We start from the raw sequence: 23340 nt of genomic DNA, 5'->3' as shown, positions 1-23340 counted from the left end.
ACACAGCCCTTTAAGATTTTAAAGAAAACAAACAAACAAACAAAAACTGGGCAGTTTCAAAACTCAGTGGTTTTCAAAGAAGCAACAGAGAATAATTGCAAAACCAGTTTCTACCTGCAGGTGGTGCCAAATTTGGGGTTAGCTTTCACTTAGGGTTCGACCTAACCTGTGAGAAACTGAACACTTTATATCGCTGTAATCTTTTTAGTGGTGCTAAATAGAATTTGAAGTTACCTTACACATCTTGAATCCTTCCTACCACAATAAAGTTTTATTTTTAAGAATAAGTATAGCTATTTTATCATGGTTAAATATCCTATCACATTTAACATGGATATTTATAAGCTGTCTAATCTCAAATGATTAAGAATATGATGGCATGGCTATAGGCATAAAAACTTGTTTTTGTCCATACATTTTATCTATACTACTGTGTAGTGCCCAAAGGTTCTATGGTAAGTGAACAAACAAATAAATTCTTCCGCACTCTTCTGTGGTTAAGGGGAGGGACTGAGTGGGATACAAAAAATAGGTCATTCTTTGTACATTCCCCCCTTATCATTGTAGAAGCTGTTGTCTGGGTCCTTGTTTGAGTATTAGCTTGTTTATTCAGAGTAGATACTGCTGAACACTTGTGTGACAGATAAGGGGGGGGGGAGAAAAGAGGGATGCAGGTATTTGGAATAACTACAAATTTAGTATAAAACTGGGTGTGGTTGTGAACACCTGTAAACACTGTTTTAAGAGGTGGAGGCCCAAAGCAGCAGATGAGGTGGAGGAAGATAAGGGAGGGGAAGGAACAAGCATTAGGAAAGAGGGGAAATCAAGGCAGAGTACTATGAGATCACTGAAAGTACAAGTCTTCTAATTAATCATTCTAAAACAGTCTTGAAATGGACAAATTTAAGAATGTAAAACTGTATACGTTTTTGTTGTTATCAAAGCCAGAAAGATGGTATTAAGGGATTAAAACAACAACAACAAAAACAAAAATAGGACTTTATATGTAAAACAGGACAAATTTAACTTTCAAAGAAGCACATATTTGTTATTCAGGTCTATTGTAATTTTGGCCAGGAGCATAGTGTCATGCAGAATAAGCTGAAAGATCAGATATGGTTTCAAATCCTTAATTGTTTATAGCTTTACTAATATCTGCACTTCATTATCTATGAAAAAATAAAATAACCACAGAGTTGAAATTAGAAAATGTTTATAAACAAAATTCCACGAACCTCCAACAGTCACCCCAAACCTGAAATCCTTAATCATTGTAATTTTTGAGTAAAAAATATCTAAAGAATAAAAAAAGGCCCGCTTCCCACGTGGATGTGTGATTTAAGGCTGTTTTTCTTGTCGCTCAGGGAAATGTGTGAGCATTGGGTTTCCATGTTTATTTTCTCACACAAGTTTTTCTCATTTGAAGCCTCCTTTAAGCACAGTTTATGCTCAAGTCTCGTTTTTCTCTGCTTAGCTCCAATTTTGATGTTCGTTTTAAGTTGGTGCAGAATCAAACCGTGTGTAAGGCAAATTTATGACTAGAACTTGTAGATTCGATAAATGGAATTTTTAGAGAAAATTTATGTATTGCTAATCAACAAACATGGTATCATACACTATGGCTAAAACTTATATTTAAGGATAGGTCTTAGTTTTAGGGGCTTGTTTTTCATTTCGAGGGAAATTTTATTAGCTTTGAATTTTTATCTGCAAGCGAGGACTCCTGGATTCTTGCGGTATTCCCTTATCAGTCCACGTATTTCTCAAGAAAAGGAGAACAGCAGTAACGATATCAATTATTTGGGTGGGTCATTTCTTGCCAGTATCTTGGGCCACAGTTGTTTAGGATCAGTCTGGCTATTCCGAAGTTCCTAACGAAGCAGGTAAACTTCCCACCCCGACCCCCTTCTGGATTGACAGCCAGGTAGATCTGACACTCTGGTGGTTCGGTTCAGATCCCAGGGTTGCTTTTTTTATCTGTGACCCTAGTACACTTTTTCCACCGCGGAAAGTTCGTAGCCCACTACGAAAGATATGTAGGGTCCCCCTTTTTTTTTTTATCATCTCTTCTTGAAGTTTTGGCACAGTTTCCAAACCTTGGGTTCATGGGGAATTGGGGACGTCTCTGCTCCTACCTAAAGGGCAGATTTTGCTTGACACCATAGCGTGACACACTCTTTGCGTTGCACAGCCGCTGATTCCAGCCCCGGCGGTACTTAGAAGCTTAGACGAGACTCGTCCCCTATTCGCGGGAGGGCGGGATCCGTAGGTCTTCAGGTGCCCGACTGCTCTGTTTTGAAGGCGAGGGCTTCTAGGGAGGGGGCATTACCGAACACGGCCCCTTGTGCACACCTTCAGCCTCCGCGCAGGATACTCATCCCTAGTTTTAAACTAGAGTTGGGGAAACCCAGCAGCCCCAAGTTTCTTGTGGTGTTCGATGATAGGCAGCGGGTGCTGCCCGGGTTACACAGCCTGGTTAGCCGCCTCTGTTCCCCAACCGAACAGTGAACTTCGGGGAAAGGATGAAGCACAGAAAACCCGAGGCCTTCAGCTGTGAATCACGAAAAGACTAGAAGATTCCTGTAACAGCCGCGGCTGCTCTGGCCCGGGACAGGCGGCCAGCCAAGAGCAGGGTATGCACCTTGGCTCTATGCAGCGTTACCAGACAGGCCTTGTGGAGGTGGGTCGCCTGAACTTCCTAAAGCACCCTTTCGCTCAGTGTCCAGTACAGTTCCTAGGGCTAACAGAGACACTGGCGCGCCTCGGTGTTGGACGAAGTGTTCTGTCCTGGGGTTGCACTAGGGGTTGGCCCTGCCTAGAGCACCCATCCCGGGTCCCTCTGTTCCCCAGAGAGCTTCGCTGCCGGCCTGCAAGCTAGAAGCGGGAGGACGCTTGATACTACAAGCCCAGGGATTCTGGGACAGAGCTTTCAGCCAGGGCGCACATACTTGGGATTTGGAGCTTTCTTTTTCACACTCTCTGCCCAAGTAGCAGCTACTAGCCTCTGGGGACCTGAAGTTAGAAGAAATGTGACAGAGCTTGTCTCATTTCTATCCCTGGTTGTAGACGGGTCACGGGAGAGCTCCCAATTGCCTCCCTATTGCCTCAGGGGACACTTTTTTTTTAAATTTTTTTTATTTTATTTTTAATGGAGATGCCTTGCTGATAAGGGAGTAAAGAAAGAAGGGGCCACTACAACAACCTCTTCTCTTTCTGGCCAGTAAAGGAGGCGATGGAGCCTAGCCTGTAATCTGTATTTTTTCAAGGGCATGAAATCCATTCGAAGAGAAAGCCCGATCAATTTATTTTTGCTGCTTGCAATAACACAGCTGGATGATGCGTTGAGCGCCGCTAGACTGAGGCTCATCATTCATTCACCAAGAACGGGCCTAAATGGTGCCTGTGGGATTAGGTCAATTTTAGTGGATCTACTTCGGCTCATTTGGTTACTAATTGGTTTCTTGTTTTATAAATCGAAATCTCATTTTCAGGAAATTACAAAACCCGCGCAGTCAGTCCATTGAGGTAATCCTTGGGTCAGGGGGTATTTAAATGGAAATGTCTCAACCGTACACCAAGGGTAAAGCAACAGTGAAACTTGCTTGAGTTTTCACATGAAATGTGAGCTAGCCCTTTAGATTCATAATAGATACATCCCTTCTAATACTACTTATGTAAATATGATAAACCAGACTTTAAGGGAAGTGAGGGGCCTGAGAGAAGAAAAATTTATCTGCTGAGGTTAATGTGGCATATCTTGGAAATCTTCCAAAATAGATTATGTTTTCCTTTGTCTTCAGCCACTTTAGCTGGGGAAAATCCTTTTGTCTGAAACCTGATTTAGTTATCGCCTCCCTCACAGAGAGCCTTTTCTCCTTTGCAAAACCCTGGTCCCTCTGCCTCGCGGAGTTACAAGGGAATCTTTAGATCTTGTTCTCACTGTAATCCCGCCGCAAAGGGAGCTGGTTCCTCCTCATTTTAAACAGACAATCAAAGGATTTGCGAATTTTCTGCGGTAGGTCAAGTGCAGAAACGAAGTCTCAGTTGCCCCCTTGCCAACTGAAACAGGGTGCCAGGGCATTTCACCGAAAGAGGTGAGAGAGCCCACAGCAGCACTTTAAGACTTGGGGGGAATGAGCACCTTGATCTGGTTGGGGAGGTATCCTCCACACTTTGGAGGGAGAGCTCCTTCCTTGTTGAGATCTACAAGTAAATCAGGGCGGTCAGTTCCTCATAAAACATTAACCCAGCTTCAACCGTGTGCCAAGTTTCCTCTGCGGATAAAAAGGGAACGCGGCTTCTGTGAAAACAAGTTTCCTCCCAGGTGTGAGGGGGGTGCAGAACAGGGAGAGAGACTCTCCTGTTAGCTCGCACCCGCACCGGCTAGGGCTGCTTATTAACCTGTGGGCAAGTCTTATTTTCCTTTGTAGGCGCATGTTAATGAGGGCACAACCCTACAAAGCAAAACTGGCGTCCAGAGTTCTTAGGCAGGATCTTTTTACACGCCCCCGCCAACCCCATGACCCCACCCGGTGATTTTTTTTTTCAGGTCTTTAGAGTACGGAGGCGGTTCCAGGCGACCCTCAAATTTTTCTATTAAAGACATTTGTTTGCCCAAAACGCAGGTTTCGCTAGCTTGCGGGGCTACGAGGACTAGTCCCAGACAACCGCAGCCTCAGCTCACTGGAGGACCAGCGGGAATGTTCTGCCCTCTGATCCCACGAAGCTTCTGGTTTTCTGGGCTCTGCGGGGCCCCATGGTCGACGCCAACCAAGTCCTCGGCACTCTGAGCAAGGTCCTTCCTCTTTTCCTTAGTGTGGCCAACTCCAGTTGCTTCTTCTGGATTGGGGAAGAAATTCAGAAGGATGAGCTGGGAGGGGAAGGAGGGAGGCGGCAACCAGAAGGGGTGTGTACTGGCTCTTTGTACTGGTTCAGGAGGCTTACTGGGGCTAGAATCACGGAGTCACTCTGGGAGAAGAGCTGGGCGTACTGGGGCGTCAGCGGGATCCTACAGTGCTACCAAGGGAGGGAGGCAGTCACAGGAGTGGAGCCGCGGTATTTGCAGAGCAGTAAGGAAATCGTTAGATTTATTTAGGTGTGCAAACACCCAGAAAGACCCCATTTGAGCATAAGGGGCGCTTACCCCTTGTCACGGTTTTTATCACTTGCTTAGGAAACAGGTCCAAGCTAACACCTTAAAAACAAAACAAAACAAAACAAAACAAAACAAAACAAAACAAGAATTCTAACCGAATGTTTTATTGTGAGAAATTCTTCCCTTTTCAAAATACAATTCGAGCATGTTTATTACAGTATATATTTCAAAGTATTTGTTCCTAACAAATTAAATCACCTTTAAAAACTTGGTCTTGGTCGTGATTTAAAACTTAAGGATTTAACTATTGAAGTAATTTTACTAGTAACAGTTAAAAGATACCCATAAGTAATTGAATATGCCATGCACTTTTTTGTTATATTTGCTTTTTTTCTTGATATGGGTAGTAGACAATACTTTATACTAATATATGGAGAGTCTTACATAAACATTTCTTGAGGCATTATTAGAAAATGTTTGTGTCAAAGGTTTGAAAGGTTAACATGCTAGCACAAAGGGGAGGAACGGTCTGTCTTGTCTGTACTAGAGAAGTAGAAATAGGCTTCTCCAGTTCCAGAAAAGTGCGAAAATAGTGCCGAATGGCTGGAACCTCAAAATAACCAACTCCAGAAAAGTCCTTGATGTTCTTTTGGGAGGGAGCTAGGGTGCAGAGGATAAGGCAAGTCATGTGGGGGCGGGAGGGGGGCGGAACTTAGAATTGCCTAGGCATGCTAGAGTAAGGGAAGCTGAATGTTAAGCACAAACAGAGTTTTCTCCAAGGATATTCAGGTCAGGCTGAGGGAAACCGGTACCTAGAAAGACTGGCAGCCAACCAGAAAGGCCTCCAGGGACTGAACTTTTGTGGCCCGTGGCCTCTTGTTTCTTTGGGTTTCAGTTGACAAAGTGTGAGGACTTTTTCGGGTTTCTTAGAAGGACGGGATGAAAACTTGGGATGAGAAATGCCTCCATCCCTCTTCCCCCAAACAGAACAGGAATCCACTCTAAAGTTAGTGCTGGGATTGTCCAGGGCGTGAGCCACTAGAACTCTTGCTGGGAACCCATCCAGTCCTCAGCCCCGGCAGATATGATCCAGAAAGGGGCGAGGCTCTGAGAGACGTACAAGCTGTAACCATCCTCTAGCCCCAACTACCTACAGGGCTTGAGTTCTCTCGCTAAAGGTTGTGTGTCTCCACAGGGCTTGGAGAGGCATGGGGCCACACCAGTCGAACCAGCCCCTTGGACAACGTTGGTCGCGAACTAGGCTCTCATTTACTCCAGGTACAGAACCAGGACTCCTGGCCGCTGGGCCACCATCCTGGCCTTTGTTTTCTCAGGGTGGAGGGCGGGTTTCCAATAGCTCCTCTTAAATATGAGCTCTCAACGTGAGTGGGTCAGGGGTGCCTGCCTCAATAAGCAGAAAGGGAAGCAAACCAAGACTTTGAGTTTGCAAATCTGCCTGCCAAGTCCCCATCAGGACTCTGTCCAGGAGAGGGAGTTCCGTTTGTCGCTTTTCGGCTAAGAAAACTGAAATGTGCTGCACCAGGCCTGGGAGGCAGGGCTTAAGAAGCATCTGAAATGATGAATTTGCAAAGGAAATAACCGGAATCTGCAGTAAATGCCCTCGGTGCTTTAAGCCGGCGCATTCCGGATTCAGCTGCGTCTGCAACTCATTTTGTCTTTTCCCGGTATTTCCCAAGCTTCGTTCTTTTGCCAGTGCTCCTCACTTTAGGCTAGTCCGAGCCCTGTACAAATCCAAGAACACACATATGCATCCCCAGTAATGAGTTTAAACAATGTGAGGTGGCCATTACTTTGTTATTTGCAGTGCACAGGATTTTTTTTTTTAACTGCCCATTGGCCGCTTAAGTCGAAGAACAAATATTTTAAATAATAATACTCCCAGTGGCATTTTTTTTTAGGAGTCACATTAGTCCCCCCCACTCTACATCCTCTATTATTATGCATGTCGGCTGAGGTCCTCTAGAATGGTAACCGGGAACTAAGGAGCTTAGCAGACCGAGCCAGCAGGAAGCCCGTGGTTGGGTCCTTCACTTTCTATTGCTACCTTTCCCTCTCCCTTCTAGAGGCCAAATAGATTTTAGTTTTACTGAACAAAGAGTGGGTGAATATTTCCCCATTGATCTGGCCTCCATTTTGAATTTATCTAGAAAAGCCCATAGCTCTCTTCACTGAAACATTTTAACTTAGATGAATCACCTGGGTCTCTTATGCTGTCTTTCCGTCTTCCTGTATATTTATATTTTTTTCCTAGCAGTATGAGCAGAAAAACAAAACCTAAACAGTTTTTTTTTCCCTTTATACCTTTCTCAATTTCTTTCCTCTCCTCACTGTTTCTGGCAGTTACACCCTGAAGTTCAGGGGTTCTTCACTCCCCTCTTCACTGGTGCCCACTTTCCTATGGTCTGATTTTTCCCTCATTGGGCTGCACACAGGGGGCACACATATTTCAAGGTTCTGCCTGAACTGGTTCAATGAACAGACACAGGAAGATCACTTGTATGCCACACAAAAAGCCCTGCCCTCTTGAAATTTCCATTTTTAGTGGTGCTGTGGAGTTTCTGGGGGTGCAGATGTTGCAGCGAAAAATAGGAAAGGGAAGAGAAGGCCTTTAAAAAAAAATTGAAATGGGCCCAATTAGAGAGGGCTCAGCAGAAAAAGTGTCATTTGGGCAAAGTGACACTAACGGCAACACTCTTCTCTTTCATGTTCCTACAATAACACAATTTCCTTAATTCATCTTCTCTTCTGCCTGTCTCTTTTTTAAAAAATTTACACTACTGGCTCTGATGTCCTTTGGACAAATTCTTAGCTGTGTTTCTGAGAGATCACAGCTCCAAAGCTTCCCACAGAATTGAAACCAGCACCTGTCACCCGAACTGTTTAGTCCTTGTGACCCTAGCTGGTCTCCAGTCTAGACCAATTCCCTGGGCTCCCAACTTTTGTTTCCTACTGCCAACTAGACACATTTAAAACAATAATGTATTATCTCCCTTTCCTGACTTCTGCTTACACAACATCTTGGTTTCCAATTGGACAGGTGACATGGGCTCACAAGAAAAATCTCAATTTTTCTGTTTTTAGCCTTAGTTAGTGGTGCTGCCTTTTGATTCATCTCCTGACTGGAGCCAGGAAATGAGCCTTACTTTCTCTGTCTGCCACCAAGTTAATATAAAATTTGCATTCAGTACCATCGTTAAATCACACCCTTCCCTCTCTTAGACCTGATTTTAGGCCTGCATGTGCTCTTCATCTTGACTCCTGTAGGTTTTTCTGCTAGGAAAAAGGAACACATGAAAATATATTACTTTCTTGCTTAGAACGTCTGTTAGAGTCACAATGCCTGCAGGGGCAATTACAGGGCCCTCAGATTGACATTCCAAACTCTAAAAATCCACTGAGTATGTACTTATCATATTAGTCTCCCTAGCTGTTAACACACCAAATCAACCTTCCCCTCAGTCCCTGACTTCATTACATCATTTCCTGTGCTTGAGATGCTCTTCTCTTTAGTCCATGCTTCAAAGTTCTTCAAGACCCCTAAAACACTTAGATTCTGGCTCTCTCACCTATTCAACACTGTCTGCTTAATTGTGTGGGCAACACATTTAACTTTGGGATAGATGTCCCTTTCAGCTCTCTGAGTTATCCTAGGTCTCCATTGCCTCATTCACAGAGGGACAGGTGAAAGTCTAAGAAGTTCCTTACAAAGAGCCTGCCAGCTTGATGCATCAATGTAAACATAGACAGACACACATATTGTAACACTGCTTTATAGACTGGCTGGTCAGAAAAGCCTCTCATCTCCTAAATCCCCCTCTCCTGAGTTTTTCTGGAGTCTTGGCCAGCTTGCTTCTGTCTATAACTTCAAATTGCCAGTTCTCCCATGTCAACCAGTGTCTGTTGCACTAGATTACTCTTTTCATTGTTGATCACTGCCTCGAAGGAACACTTCAATATTTACACAGGTTCTTACAGGAATCACTACCCTCAGAGCCTGTTGAAGGCTATGATTCAACTCCTATACCCAGAACTTTGGTGTGCATCTGCCAACAGATTTTTTTTTTCCCATTGCAGTGGATCTTGAGACTTTATAGGGCAATAACCTTGTCTACACCCTCACTCTGACATGTCAGTGTGCTGCACACTTAGAGACTTGGGAAGTTCAAAAGAGGAGCTCCTTGTGGTTGTTCTATGTCCTGTTTCTGGACAGTCTATGACAGCCTCATCTTTCTGTCCTGACTGTCTCTAATGTCAGTTCTCCTTGCTTCATTTCTTCAGATCTCTCATTCTATTTCTGCCTCCCCAGACTCTGGATGGCTTCATCTTCGTGGTGGCCCCAGATGGGAAGATCATGTACATTTCAGAGACAGCTTCAGTTCACCTGGGCCTTTCTCAGGTAGGTGAGTGGTTCATCCTTCCAGCCTGCAGTGTTTACAGCTGGAATTGTGCAGGAGTGCATTTGGGCACTGAAAAACCTCTCAGGTGACTGGAGGACTCAATCCTCTGTTTCTGGACAGACTCAAACAATTGCTACTTTTTAGAATTTTTACCGCAAGTTAGATGGTGGGAGGAGGTTACATACTTATGTTGTTTTGCTGAGCCTTACAAGGGACGTGACTGTGACTATCATTGTTCTCACCACTGCTAACATTTATGAATATTTTACAGTCAAGGAAGCTGAGAGTTAGGTAAGATGCACTACGTAGCAAGTGATAGAGTCTATTCCATCTTTATGGTCCTACTGACCCCCTGATCCAAGTTTTCAGTTTCTTCCAGGGGCATTGTACCACTATAGAGATAGTGACACCGTCCTCTTTACAGGTAGAGCTGACTGGGAACAGCATCTATGAATACATCCATCCAGCTGACCATGATGAGATGACAGCAGTGCTCACAGCCCATCAACCCTACCACTCTCACTTTGTACAGGGTAAGGCAGACAGGCCTTAAGCTTCTGCTTATGTCAGTCAGCTTGGGGGCTTTCCCCATTTAGCTTTGGCTGCTTGGGGCTGCCATCTCTCCTCCTGAGCCTTCCTCCTCTTCTTTCTGGCAGAGTACGAGATTGAACGTTCCTTCTTTCTGAGGATGAAGTGTGTTTTGGCCAAGCGGAACGCTGGCCTCACCTGCGGTGGCTACAAGGTGTGTGGTAGAGATGTACTCAAAAGGTGGCCAGGCAGGACTTAAGGCTTCTGGGGTGAGGGAGGTTGGTTCTTGCCGCTAGAACCACACTTGTCTGCCTTCATAGGGTCTTTGGAATTGGGGCCCTGAAAGCTTCACTGTGGTCATTAAACTGTGTGGGCTCCTGGAGGACACTTAAAAGACTGTGTTCACAGATCAGGACACTGGTCTTCTCTTAGAGAAAGTAAAGCTTTAAGAAAGTAAAACTTTTGAACCCCTCAGTCATTTGGTTCTCATGGAAGTTAAGAACTAAAGCCTTAGCTACAAGCTGGGGTTCTTTAGTTAAATGATGTTTTAATTAAATAAAAGAGTCATTGGAAAGCAAGATTCCTGCCCTGCTTCACCTGTGGCAGGGTTTGGTGGGATCCATTTGTATCTCTAAATTTATTTATTTATTTATTTTAACAAACTCCCAGGTGAATTCACCGTGGCTGAGCGGCGTGGGGACGGGGGCTGCCAAGTAAAATCCTTAACTGGTTTTCAACACAGCCTCCTTTAGCAAGCTCATCCTGATCTCTGCTGAGTCTCGCTCCTCCCCCTTCACCACAGGTTATTCACTGCAGCGGCTACCTGAAGATACGACAGTACAGCCTGGATATGTCGCCCTTCGATGGGTGCTACCAGAATGTGGGTTTGGTAGCTGTGGGTCACTCCTTGCCTCCGAGTGCTGTTACAGAGATCAAACTACATAGCAACATGTTCATGTTCCGAGCCAGTCTGGACATGAAGCTTATTTTCCTGGACTCCAGGTAGGTGGGCAGTCTACAGGAAATGTAAAGAAAGGCAGTGTTCAGAGAGGGAGAGCCTTCCCTTGATATTACTAGCCCATTTTGCAGGTGGGGCTCCTGACTAGGTTTTAAGAAATGGGGATGGGGGACAGGAACCCAGGTAAGGCGGAAAGTTCTGCATTCATCCTTAGGGGGTCCCCCCTCCCCTTCTCAGGGTGGCAGAGCTGACTGGGTATGAACCTCAGGACTTGATTGAGAAGACTCTGTACCATCACGTGCATGGCTGCGACACCTTCCACCTACGCTGCGCGCACCACTTACGTAAGCCACCCCCATTCCCCCAGCCCCCCACCCCTGCCTAGTTGTGGACCTGGAGGACAACTGAAGTCCAAGTAGATTCCTGGGAGTTCTCCCTAGAGGGTAGAGGTGGTTTTAGTATGGGAGAATCCGAAAGGGACTGTTGTGACCTGGTATGCTATCTTAGACTTAATGGAACGGGTAACTCTATCGGAGCCGGGGCGAAGGGGGCGTTCCCCTAGTGGGGTTTTATTCTTAACCTGCAAACACCACTAAAGATGAGAACTGTTCAAACAACCCAGCCTGGTTTTCTCATGCGCATTAACTCACTTGCCTTTTGATGCAGCTTTGCTGGGAGCTTAATCTCCCAGTACTGAGGATTTAGAGCTGGAAAAGCCGGACTGGGAAAACCCTTAACTTCTAGTATTTTTTCTATTGCTAGTGCGGACCCTAAGAGGGACCATACTGGCCATTAACATATAATAGATATCTAGTAGTGGGGCTCAGGACTCAGTGCCATTTAACTGTGTAATTAACTGATGGGTAATTTGCCTGTCATCTCTCCTACCATCGCTGGCACTCAAATCACACAGCATTTGGGACCTGTCTGGGACCCGCCGGTTCACCACCGTCTGCCTCTATCTTATAGTGTTGGTGAAAGGGCAAGTGACCACCAAGTACTACAGGTTCTTGGCGAAGCACGGCGGCTGGGTCTGGGTGCAGAGTTACGCCACCATCGTTCACAACAGCCGCTCCTCCAGGCCTCACTGCATCGTCAGTGTCAACTATGTCCTCACGTGAGTGCCATTATTAAGTGCGGGCCTGGAACCACCTTCTCCGACTGAGGGCTTGTGTTTTTGTGTGCACAGTCAGGTCAGGCTCCCGTCCCCCAGGAGAGGCGGTTTGACTTTAGTTGTTCTGCACAGCCTCAGGTCGAGGACTTTCAAGGCTCTCCGCTGTTTTCTAGGAAAGGATTTAGGAGAGTTTTTTTTTTTTTTTTTTTTTTTTTTTCTCTCTCTTTCCCAATACCGTCCATATTTGCTTTGTTTTTTCTCTTAACCTTTCAAACGAACCCTGTATTAAATAAAATTTAATATGGCAGAAGAGAGAGAGAGAGAGAGAAAGAGAGAGAGAGAGAGAGAGAGAGAGAGAGAGAGAGAGAGAGAGAGAGAGAGAGAGAAAAGAGGATCCGATGTACAGAGCCATTTACTGTTAACAAACTGGACATCTGTTTCACTTTTTCAGATCTGGGGTTTGAAGTTCTTAATTTTAAACAGAGTCTCCAATCAAAGTTAGAATTCTGAAAGAGTGCTTCTTTCCTTGAACCACAAAGGGAGCCTGAGTGACCAAGAGAGTCTAACTTTAACCCCTAGAAAGCAAAGGCTGTGGGTTAGGGTACAAAAATATGTGGGTGCATCTTCACTAGATATGCGGGGGTGTGACAGACAGGGCAGCTGTTGCTGCTGCTGCGTTGGAACCTTGTTTTTTTCCAGGACCATGCCTCGAAGCTGATCATGTGGTCTAATATGCGCCTGCTGAAGAAAGCATATTCTGTATAGCGTTTGTGAAGGACAAGTTGCAAAGGGTTGAAGTCTTTATAAAGAATTCTTTTGTGTGTGCAGCTTTTAAAAAGAGGCTGAACATTTGTGATTTTAGGGGACCTCAGAATTGTTTTTACTTTGGAAGCACTTATACATAGACACTTAGCAGAAATGCTATTTTGACATTAGACAGTTGGCTATAGGATGCTCTTTGGAACAGAATATAATATACACGATGAGGGTTGGATTCATTCCATATCGCTTTAAATTGTCAAATAAAAAATGCAGTCCTTGCTTAGCAATAACACTCAGTGTTTTACGAACAAGATCTAATTCAGTAGACTCAGAAAATGAGTTCGGTTTAAGTAAGGATTGATTATTTAAGAAAAAGAATAATAGATGGTTATTAAGAATATTTTAATTGCTCACTTTTTAGTAAACTATGTTAAAAGAAGTATTTGGTGTTTGTAATAGCAAAAAGTAGTGTATTTTAGTACAGAGTAAAAAGATATCATTATTTTGGGTATCATGAAACAAGGCATCTATCTAATGGACACAGATTCTCATATTGCTAAAATAAACACAAGAAAATGAACAGGTGAAACAGAAGTAGTAAAGGGTGAAAAATTATGTCTGCTTACCATGGAAAAGAATAAACATTTTCAAAGAAAGTGCTTTGTATGTCTGAGAAATCACAAGCATTTTATATAACCTCTGTTCCCTAGTGGTGTCTGTGGCTAGTAATCATTCTTTATCAAACACCAGGGTATATAGTCACATAGACCCCTATAAATGATCTGAAAGGAAGTTTGACTTCTCAATGGGTAAGCTTAATTTGGAGTCATTTTGAAATATTCTGTTTTGCTTTCCAGTGGTAAATGTTCTTTGTTTTGTTTTTTGTTTTTTTCCCTGTTGCTGGGTCATTCTTTACATACTTCTTGAAGATTGTAGAATTAGACCCTTAACTTTACAACAGATTTAAAAGAAAATAATGAATATAAATACATGATTTACGGAAGGAAAACTAGTGTGGCACATATTTACTGAACATTTCGTATCTCAACTGAAAACAGAAGGAAACACACAGAACAGTACATGCATGGCACACAAGATGGAAAGCTGAACTTCGTTACCCTTTTTATGAGTCTCAGCTACAATTCCTAGTATAAAAATCCCCAGAGCAATTTTTATAGCTGCAAATGTGGAAACTGCTTCAGATACAATGTCCTCAATTGGCTTTGTGTGTGTTGACAAGATTTCCATAACGAGCAGGTTGCTCTTTGTTTGATGTGTATATCACATATCTGGCTGGAAGTTACTAATTTACATTGTCTTAGCAAATTAAATAGATGGCTATTGATTCTCTATGGTAGTGGTGGATTACCACATTTGTTCTTCGGACTACTTCTCCATACAGCCAGAGAATAGTGAAGTGAATCCTTTCCAAACACATCACCTCCACAGTGCCCTTAAATACTAAGCAAGCTCTGAAATAACTTGACACTCCAGATGTTTTCCAAATGTAAACATTTATATAGTATACACTTTGAAGTGATTTTCATGACATGCAAGTAGAGGAAAAATTTTAAGTAATAATAGTGTAATATGTTGATGAAAGCTATGCTCATGCAAAGTTTATTTTTCTAATTTCCTAATGGCAAATATATTGTTAAAGTATACTTAGAAAAAAAAGCAGTCATTATTATCTAATAATAGCACCAAAGAACATAAATATCCCTAACCTTGCCTTGATATGCAGCTGCAATAGTTCTTATAGAAAAAGTTGGATGATTCTAGAGCAGGTATTGTGTACATTCTGCTTTACTGGCTTCTGTGTGAGTACTGTATGCTGCAGATCTGCAGGGAAAAATGAGAAGACAGCATAGCTATGAACATTCTTAGCTTCTCCACTGTAACATCTGTAATGTTTTTGTAACATCACCCTACAATGAAATAAAAACACAACTAGCTTATGATTTTCTATAAGACATGCATAATCTGACAAAGTTGTATTCCACATTTAAAAACCCTATATAATGAGTGCTCCTAGGCTTTCAAATGTACATTAAGTGCTAGAGACACCCTAGTCTTAGTATTAAGAGGACAAATTGAGAAAGTCGTTGCAGTGACTGCTGGGGCGAGGCCTGGGAGTGTAAAGTAAAACAGGGAAGTGCCTTCTATGAAGACTTAGCCAGGAATTCATATGTACTTCAGTTTAATTGGTAGTGGTAATTATTCATAGCTAGTTCAGATGGAAAAACAGTATTTAATGCATAGAGAGTTGAAAATGTGAAATGCCTAATAAACTATGAAAAGTAATTTAAAGGAAAATAGAAAATACTGGTTCTCTTTATAATTACAGACTTTGCATATTTTAAAGTTAGGAAATACTCTTCTACTTTTAAGATAAATCAATGGAATTCAACAACTTTTAAAAATATCATAGCATTTTTTCAGGCCTGGATGTTAAAAAAAAAATAGTAGACTGTTGACATTTGCCACATTTCTTTTTGTCTCTTGATGACTGTAGGTGATCAATTTTTAATGCATATATTTCCTACTAAATAATTTCAAATAAGGTTATAGACATTGTGCTCATAACATTTTTACATGTCCTATCTAGCTACTGTACCACTTATGATGGTACATTTATAGTGTTCTGAATTTCCGCCTATTAAAGCTAGCAAAAGTATAGATAGGTACCATTAAAATCAGCTTACCACTAATCAAGTGTTTACTGATAGATGGCCCTAAAGGATAGAATATTTTAAAGTCGATTTCTAATAAGAATTATAGAATAATACTATTCTGATATCATGCCTGTAAAATAAAAGAAAAAAATATATATCTTTAACCAGAGAATGTTAAAAATACTTTTGGATTCATTTGTTCTTTCAGATACGTTAGTGGTGCTAAATTAATTTCAGTACCAAGATTTAATTTGTTTAAATTTATTTAAGGACCAGTGATATTTCTATTGTTAATACAATTTAGGAAATTCCTTTTAAAACTTGGTGAAATATCTATCTATCTATCTATCTATCTATCTATCTATCTATCTATTCATCAAAAGTCAGATGAAGGAAGACCCTGCTGACTTACTGAACTTCAGGAAATACCAAACAGGTCCCTCTTGTGCCTCAGATCTGTGAAGTTCTTGTGTAGATTTAATCTTTTTGATGGTTCAAAATAGTAACAACATGTTAATGTACTCCTGCAAAGTAGATTCAATCCTTTCTTGTATTTAATGCCTATCAATAATACGGAACATCAAAATTGTCCACAGATGATCCTAGAACTTGCTCTGTAGACCAAGCTGGCCTCAAAATCTGAGATCTGTCTATCTCTGCCTCCAGAGTATTAGGATTAGGGTATGCACTACAAGACTGAGATATGTTCCCCTTTGAAAAGGTCTTATTGAGTAGCTCTCAGTTTCTCAATTCTTCTGTTTCAACTTCCTGAATGCTAGAATGTCATAGCATTCTTAGCCATATGTGCTTTGAATTTATCTTTTATGGATTTGAAAATTTAGTGTTCTATAAAGTAATGAGCACTGAACACACATTACTTTCCAAGTGCTTAGTTGCTTGATTTTTTTTCTTGAGAGTTCTGTGTAGTGGTTGGATTATAGATCTCGCTTCTATTTGGTGGGCGAGGAAACCAAGGTTCACATATGATAAGTGATAGAGCCATGAATTTAAAAAATCTGTAAAATTAGTATAATTTTATTATCATGCACCATGTGCATGTAGTGCTCTTGGAGGCTACGAGAAGGCATTGTTTCCCCTGAGACTGGAGTTTCAGCCAATTGTGAACCTCTATGTGTGTGCTGGGATTCAAACCTAGTTCCTCTGGAAGAACAACTGTGCCATTGCTCCAGCCCTCAAAAACCAAGAATTTAAAAATCTACTCATTCTCTGAGAATTTCTTTGATTACATTCATCCCTATCCCGTAACTCCTCCCAAGTCTATCATTTCTCCCTTTATATCCCTATCTACCCAATGTCAGCTTGTTTCAATAATTAAAAACAAAAACAAAATGCCTATGTAGCCCAAATTGTGTTGCCCAACTGTCACACTCAAAGAAAACTGACTGTCCCTCTCCCAGCAGTATTTGCTATTAAATGTCAATAGCTCCTAAGACCATAAAGGGATTACAGGCCTCCCTCTGTCCACGTATGCTGAAATTTTGTTTGTTTTAACTTGTGCATGTCATAACTGCCATGGCATGGAACTGCCTGATTGTGTTTGGAAAACACTGCTTCCTTGAAGTTATCTATCACTTTGGCTTTTGACAATCTTTTAGTACTATTTTTGGAGTTGATCCCTGAGTCTTCTGGGGAGGGGTGTGAAGCATGCTCCATTTAGGGTTGAATGTTTCACAGTCTTAGAGTTTTTGTGTTAATTGCTATCTACTACAAAAAGAAACTTCTCAGATAAGAGATGAGAGATGCTCTCATCTGTGGGTATAACAATAAATCATTAGGAGTGATTTTAATAGCATGTCCATTTAGCAGAATAATAGTACTAGTTTTTCCCCTGGGGCGTGTGACTTGGATCCAATAGCAATGACAACTATGGGCTCTATTTCTTGGAGTAGACCATAGATTTAAGTAGAAAGTAGTTGGTTACTCATATAACACTTGTGTCACAATTGTACTACTTGGGATATCTCTTTTTTTAAAATGTGATCCTTTTTTAAAAAATTAATTTATTCAGAATACATCTAAATTGTTATCCCATCACTTGTATCCTCCCATTCCTCCCTCCCTCCAGCTTTCACCCTATTCCCTTCCCCTAGGTCTATAACCAAGGGGGACCTCCTCCACCACCATACAGTCACAGGCTATCAGTTCTCATGTTGGTAGCCTGCTTATTCTTTCTGAGTGCCACCAGGCCTCCCCACCAAGGGAAAGTGGTAAAATATGGGGCACCAGAGTTCATGTCAGAGTCAGTCCCCACTCTCCTCACAACTGCCGAGAATGTCCTGTCCATTGGGTAGATCAGAATAGGGGCTCAATGTTTACTGCTTGTATTGTTCTTGTTTGGTGCAGTAGTTTGAGAAGACCTCCCTGGGCCCCGATCCACCCATCATGATATTCTTCTTGTAGGATTCTAGGACCCTCTGGATCCTTCTATTTCCCCATTCTCCTATATCTCTCTTACCTAGAGTCCCAATAGTATGTCCTCACATCTATCCCAATTGCCTGGTAAGTGAAGACTTTCATGCGACATGCCTTTTGGGCTAGTGTCCAATTATAAGTGAGTATATACCATGTGAGTCTTTCTGCTTCTGGGCTAACTCACTCAGTCTGATCATTTCTAGTTCCATCCATTTGTCCACAAATTTCAGGATTTCATTGTTTTTAATAGCTGAGTAGTATTCCATGGTGTAAATGTACCGCAGTTTCTTTATCTATTCTTCAACTGAGGGACGTTTAGGCTGTTTCCATGATCTGGCTATTATGAATAAGGCTGCTATGAACATGGTTGAGCTTATGTCCCTGTTGTGTGCTGGAGCATCTTCTGGGTATATTCCAAGGAGTGGAATAGCTGGGTCTTGAGGTAGCCCTATTCCCAATTTTCTGAGAAAGCGCCAGATAGATTTCCAAAGTGGTTATATGAGTTCGCATTCCCACCAGCAATGAAGGAGTGTTCCTCTTTCTCCACATCCTCGCCAGCGTGTGGTGTCACTTGAGTTTTTGAACTTAGCCGTTCTGATGGGTGTAAGATGGAATCTCAGAATTGTTTTGATTTGCATTTCTCTGATGACTAAAGATGTTGAGGATTTCTTTAAGTGTTTCTTAGCCATTTGATATTTTATTCAGTGGAAAAAGGATAGCATTTTCAACAAATGGTGCTGGTCTAACTGGATATCTACATGTAGAAAAATGCAATTAGACCCATATTTATCTCCATGCACAAAACTCAAGTTCATGTGGATTAAAGACCTCAACATAAAACCAGAGACACTAAATCTGTTAGAAGAAAAAGTGGGGGAAGAGCCTGAACACATTGGCACAGGAGACAACTTCCTGAAGAGAACACCAACAACCTAGGCCTTAAGGTCAACAATTAAGAAATAGGACCTTATGAGGCTGAGAAGCTTCTGTAAGGCAGAAGACACTGTCAACAGAACAAAGCAATAGCCTACAGACTGGGAAAAGATCTTCACAAACCCTACATCTGACAGAGGTCTAATATCCAAAATATATAAATAACCCAAGAAATTAAACACCATCAAATGAACTAACCCAGTTAAGAAATGGGGCTCAGGAGGCTGGAGAGATAGCTCAGTGGTTAAGAGTACTGACTGCCAAGGGATGGGATAACAAATGAGATGTAATATGAATAAATTAATAAAATATATTTTTTAAAAAAAGCACTGACTGCTCTTACAGAGGTCATGAGTTCAATTCCCAGCAACCACATGGTGGCTCACAACCATCTATAATGTGACCTGATGCCCTCTTCTGGCCTCCAGGGGTACAAGCAGGCAGAGCAATGTATACATAATGAATGAATGAATGAATGAATGAATGAATGAATAAATAAATAAATAAATAAATCTTTAAAAAAAATGGGGCTCAGAACTGAACAGAGAATTCTACTTGGGATATCTTATCAGGCCAGTCATTATTGTAGCTCTTAGAGCTCTCAGCTAGATGAGCTATCTATTACATCAAATATTCACTATTTTTCCTTTGTGATGACATCATTAAAATCATATCTTGAAGAGTTTATGAAATATTAAATATATTGTATTAACTGACTACTCAGTCATGTAATTGAACATCAGAATTTATTCTTCCTATTTAATTGTAACTTTATGGCTGTAAACTAATTTGTTCTCATTCCTCTTTACTACCTGAAGCTAGAATAAAGTCTCTGAACCAATGACAGCATCCTAAAATATTTAGCCCTTTATATTATCTCATATGTATACCAAAAAAAAAAAAAAACACAGAGGTATAAACTGAGGTTAAAAACCTGCTAGCTCAGCAAGGTAACATTATTTTCTGAACTATATACAAAATAGTTATTTACAAGTCTGCTTCTACAAGAAATCTCTTTCTATGTCATTCTATCAAGCTAGTCTACCTTTCTCTTGAGATCCTCCAAATCCAAGATGGTTCCTTCATTCAGTTTTCTAGAATGTTGTTTATTCTGTGTCTTGACAGCTGCTTCTGTATTGTTTCTACAAGCCCAGAGAGAAAATCCCTATCTTTTATCTGGAGCATCTTTAATGAAGGCTTCTTCCAAGCCAGAAGAGAAAACTCTCAAAAGTCTATTTACTATAAAAGAAGTCTTTAGCTTTCCCCCTACACCCTTGGCAAGCTGCCCCATGTCATCATCAAGTCAGTAGCCCCCCACCCCCTGGCCCTTTGCCCAAGCTATTTTATGTTTACAGCTCAAGGTCATCTAGCTGACTTTGCTTCTGATCATAGAGCAAAGACCACAAGACCTCTCCCCAGCAAGTTGCCTTATAAAATAGACAGGAGCTTTCCGTTCTTTAACACTCTTTTCTATAGAGGCTTTCAGAGGCACACCGAAACTGCCTCTTTTCAGGACACACCAACTGCATCTGACATCCATCCAAGCCTCCATAGCCTGCCAACAACTAGGTTCTGCATGTACAACAATCAAACATCCTGCAACAGCATCCTGCCTTTCTCTGTATGAGGATGAGAGTCAAGCTGTTTTAGGGGAGGAAAAGTCAAAGGGGGAGAGTTGTGTTTAAGTGAGGAAGGCCATTAGAGATTAGCCCACCCAACTACAAATTGGAATTTAATGTACATTCATGGGGGAAGGTTAAGAAGCTGCCTTGATATTATTGCTTCGGAACTGTGTGTTCAGATATTAACATTTGCTCCTAAAGCAATAGTAATGGCATTTTATCAGTGATATTTAATTAACAATATATAGTTTTCCCTTTAAGCCTTATTAAGGACATTTAAAATGTTACAGTAAAAATAATGTAGGTCCGAAATATGTTTTTTCTGATTTCTTGCATCTCTAGATCACAAATATGTTATTGCTGTTACTCATTTAATTTTTGCTACCAGGTTTAACATTTTATGTTCTTGTAAAACAAAAGTGTTAAATCAGATGTTAGCAGTGAATTGGTAAAACCAATCATACTGTTTATCAGATCTGACAGAAATTAGCTTTTGTGTTTGGGGTATTTCCATATTGTGTGTGTGCGCGCGCATGCGCGAGTGTGTGTATTCACAGTTCTTCCTTTGAGAGGAAGGAGATAATTCAATAGCAGCTATCCCTTGTGGTTGAGAGCTGGAAACACTCAAGCCTTTGGTTACTGTGCTGTTCTCTGATATCCTGGAACTGCTTGTTTCCTACTCTCCTTCTGGGCTCCACTGTGACTTAAAGAATATAGACTCACAGGATCTTCACTTTCGTTTTGGAGTGATGGCTACTTAGTCATTTACTATATGGTGACCAGCCTCATTTCTCCTCTGGCTTTCTTCTCTGTTGGCAGGAAGGTGTTCTGATCTTTCACCATATAATAGGAAAACATGGATCACTGCCTTATTTAGAGGCCAAGACATGCTAAAGTGGTTCATAAGTGAGAAGGAGCTTTATTTCAATTATAAGAAAGCAAGCTTTTTCTTTTTAACAGTCACCATTTTGGGGGAATACCAGAATACTTGGTATAAGCTCTTCATCTGCAGCTGGACCTGGTGATAAAAACCTGCAGTCATAGCTATTCCAGAAGCTCAGGCAGGAACAAGTTCAGGGCCTGTCTTGGCTATAGCATGAACTCAAGTTCATCCCAGGTAACTTAGTTTGGTCTTATTTTAAAGTAAAATACAGCCCACTAGTAAAGTGCTTGCCTAGTTTGCCTGAAGTCCTAGGCTCAACCCTTAGTGTGTGTGGCTCTGCATGCAGACCTTAGTAATTCACCAGAAGACTGCTACTGCTTTTCTTTAGTTAGTGTTTCTCTCTGTACTTTGCTGCCATTGGCTTATGATATTTGATGTTTTTCCAGATGAGCAGGTGGTGAGAGAAAACTCACTGGGTTAAAGTGTTGTCTGTGTTTATGCTATTAAACAAAGATGGCTTGGCTGGAATTAAATGAAACATGGAAATTCCTGATAAATATCTATAATAAAGGACAATACAGGAGGTAAACTTTAAACCCCTTCCCAGATCTAGCCAATGGTCAGAATATTCTCCACAGTTGAGTGGAGAGTGTGATATGACTTTCTCACGTACTCTGGTGCCTCACATTTGACCATGTCCCCTGGAGGGGGAGACCTGGTGGCACTCAGAGGAAGGGCAGCAAGTAGCCAAGAAGAGACTTGATACCCTATGAGAATATATAGGGGGACGTAATCCCCCTCAGGAACAGTCATAGGGGAGGGGAATAATGGGAAAATGGGGGGGGGAGGAATGGGAGGATACAAGGGATGGGATAAACATTGAGATGTAACAAGAATAAATTAATAAAAAAAAATCACTTAAAAAAAAAAAGAATTCGCCCCTGATCCCAAGATCAAAATCTTATTATAATATTTTCTTCTGTTATCCATGTACCAACTACTACATTTGCTTCTTTTATCTGTCCCTGATTTTGACTTCATTAAAAAAAAAAAAAAAAAAAAAAAAAAGAACCTGAAAAAAAAAAAAAAAAAAAAAAAGAACCTGAACATTTTGTCTTGATTTCAGGAGTAGCCACCTTTCTCCCCTTCCTGTGTTTTGGACATTCCATGGTCCAAGAAAATTAAAGGGATTGCCTGTGGTGATGGTAGAGCTGAGAGGGATGAAAGGGGACTTATTTTTGTACGACACTGATAGTGTTTAGGATCTGCCTGGCTTTTGAATTTTTAACTTCCTAAAGCCACAAATTTTGGTATTTACAAATGCTACTCTACACACTTCCTTAACTCTATATGATAAATCTTGGACCCTATGTGTATAATTTCCCCCATTCAGTTAGTCTCACCAGCTGTTGCTGTAATATGCTCTAAAGGCAGGAGAGGTATCTGCTTGGAGGGTGGGAAGCCAGAATTACCCAGTTCCTCCTTTGTGCCAAGATGGCTGAGAATACCTGATAGAGATTACTTTCCCAGAGAAAAAGAATATTTAGAAAAGCCAAGCTTTTATTAGATCTCTTATTTAATTGGAACCACATTGTTAGTAACTATAGCTCAATGATGTTAGTAACTATAATTTCTAGTACATAAAACATGAAATGTTTGCCTTTTTGATGATATTCAGTAGGGCCTTTTGTCCTCATTATTCTACATGGCAGTATGTGAAACAAAATTTTGGGCATCACTTAAGCTCAAACAGCCTATAGTAGACAGCCAAACAGAAGAGACCCCCTAACCTGAGAAGTCAGGTTAACCTAGTTTGAAATGGAGCTAGGAACACTTGCACTGCTTGTTGAGGGCACAAAGTTCAAGGAGACTCAAGGTGAGAGTGAGACTCAAAGAGATGGGAATTAAAAGGTTGAAAA

At 41.5% G+C, this 23340-nt stretch overlaps 1 protein-coding gene across 3 annotated transcripts in view; it reads left to right on the top strand.

Moving 5' to 3' along the window:
• Positions 1-23340, top strand: part of Sim1 (SIM bHLH transcription factor 1) — a 76408-nt gene that overhangs the window by 2724 nt on the left and 50344 nt on the right. For 2 of the 3 annotated variants that reach the window (XM_051164411.1, XM_051164410.1), the window contains exons 2-8: positions 6291-6373; positions 9423-9516; positions 9942-10046; positions 10170-10255; positions 10844-11043; positions 11237-11343; positions 11969-12116. In XM_051164411.1, the coding sequence (XP_051020368.1) occupies positions 6291-6373; positions 9423-9516; positions 9942-10046; positions 10170-10255; positions 10844-11043; positions 11237-11343; positions 11969-12116 (823 nt within the window). Of the gene's footprint in view, positions 1-4277; positions 4796-6290; positions 6374-9422; positions 9517-9941; positions 10047-10169; positions 10256-10843; positions 11044-11236; positions 11344-11968; positions 12117-23340 lie in introns of those variants that run through there. The other variant, XM_051164412.1, reaches the window with a different exon arrangement.

Source organism: Acomys russatus, chromosome 21 (genome assembly GCF_903995435.1).
Source record: "Acomys russatus chromosome 21, mAcoRus1.1, whole genome shotgun sequence".
NCBI lineage: Eukaryota > Metazoa > Chordata > Mammalia > Rodentia > Muridae > Acomys > Acomys russatus.
Note: the sequence above shows the minus strand (reverse complement) of the source record. Positions and strands in the feature narration are given on the sequence as shown.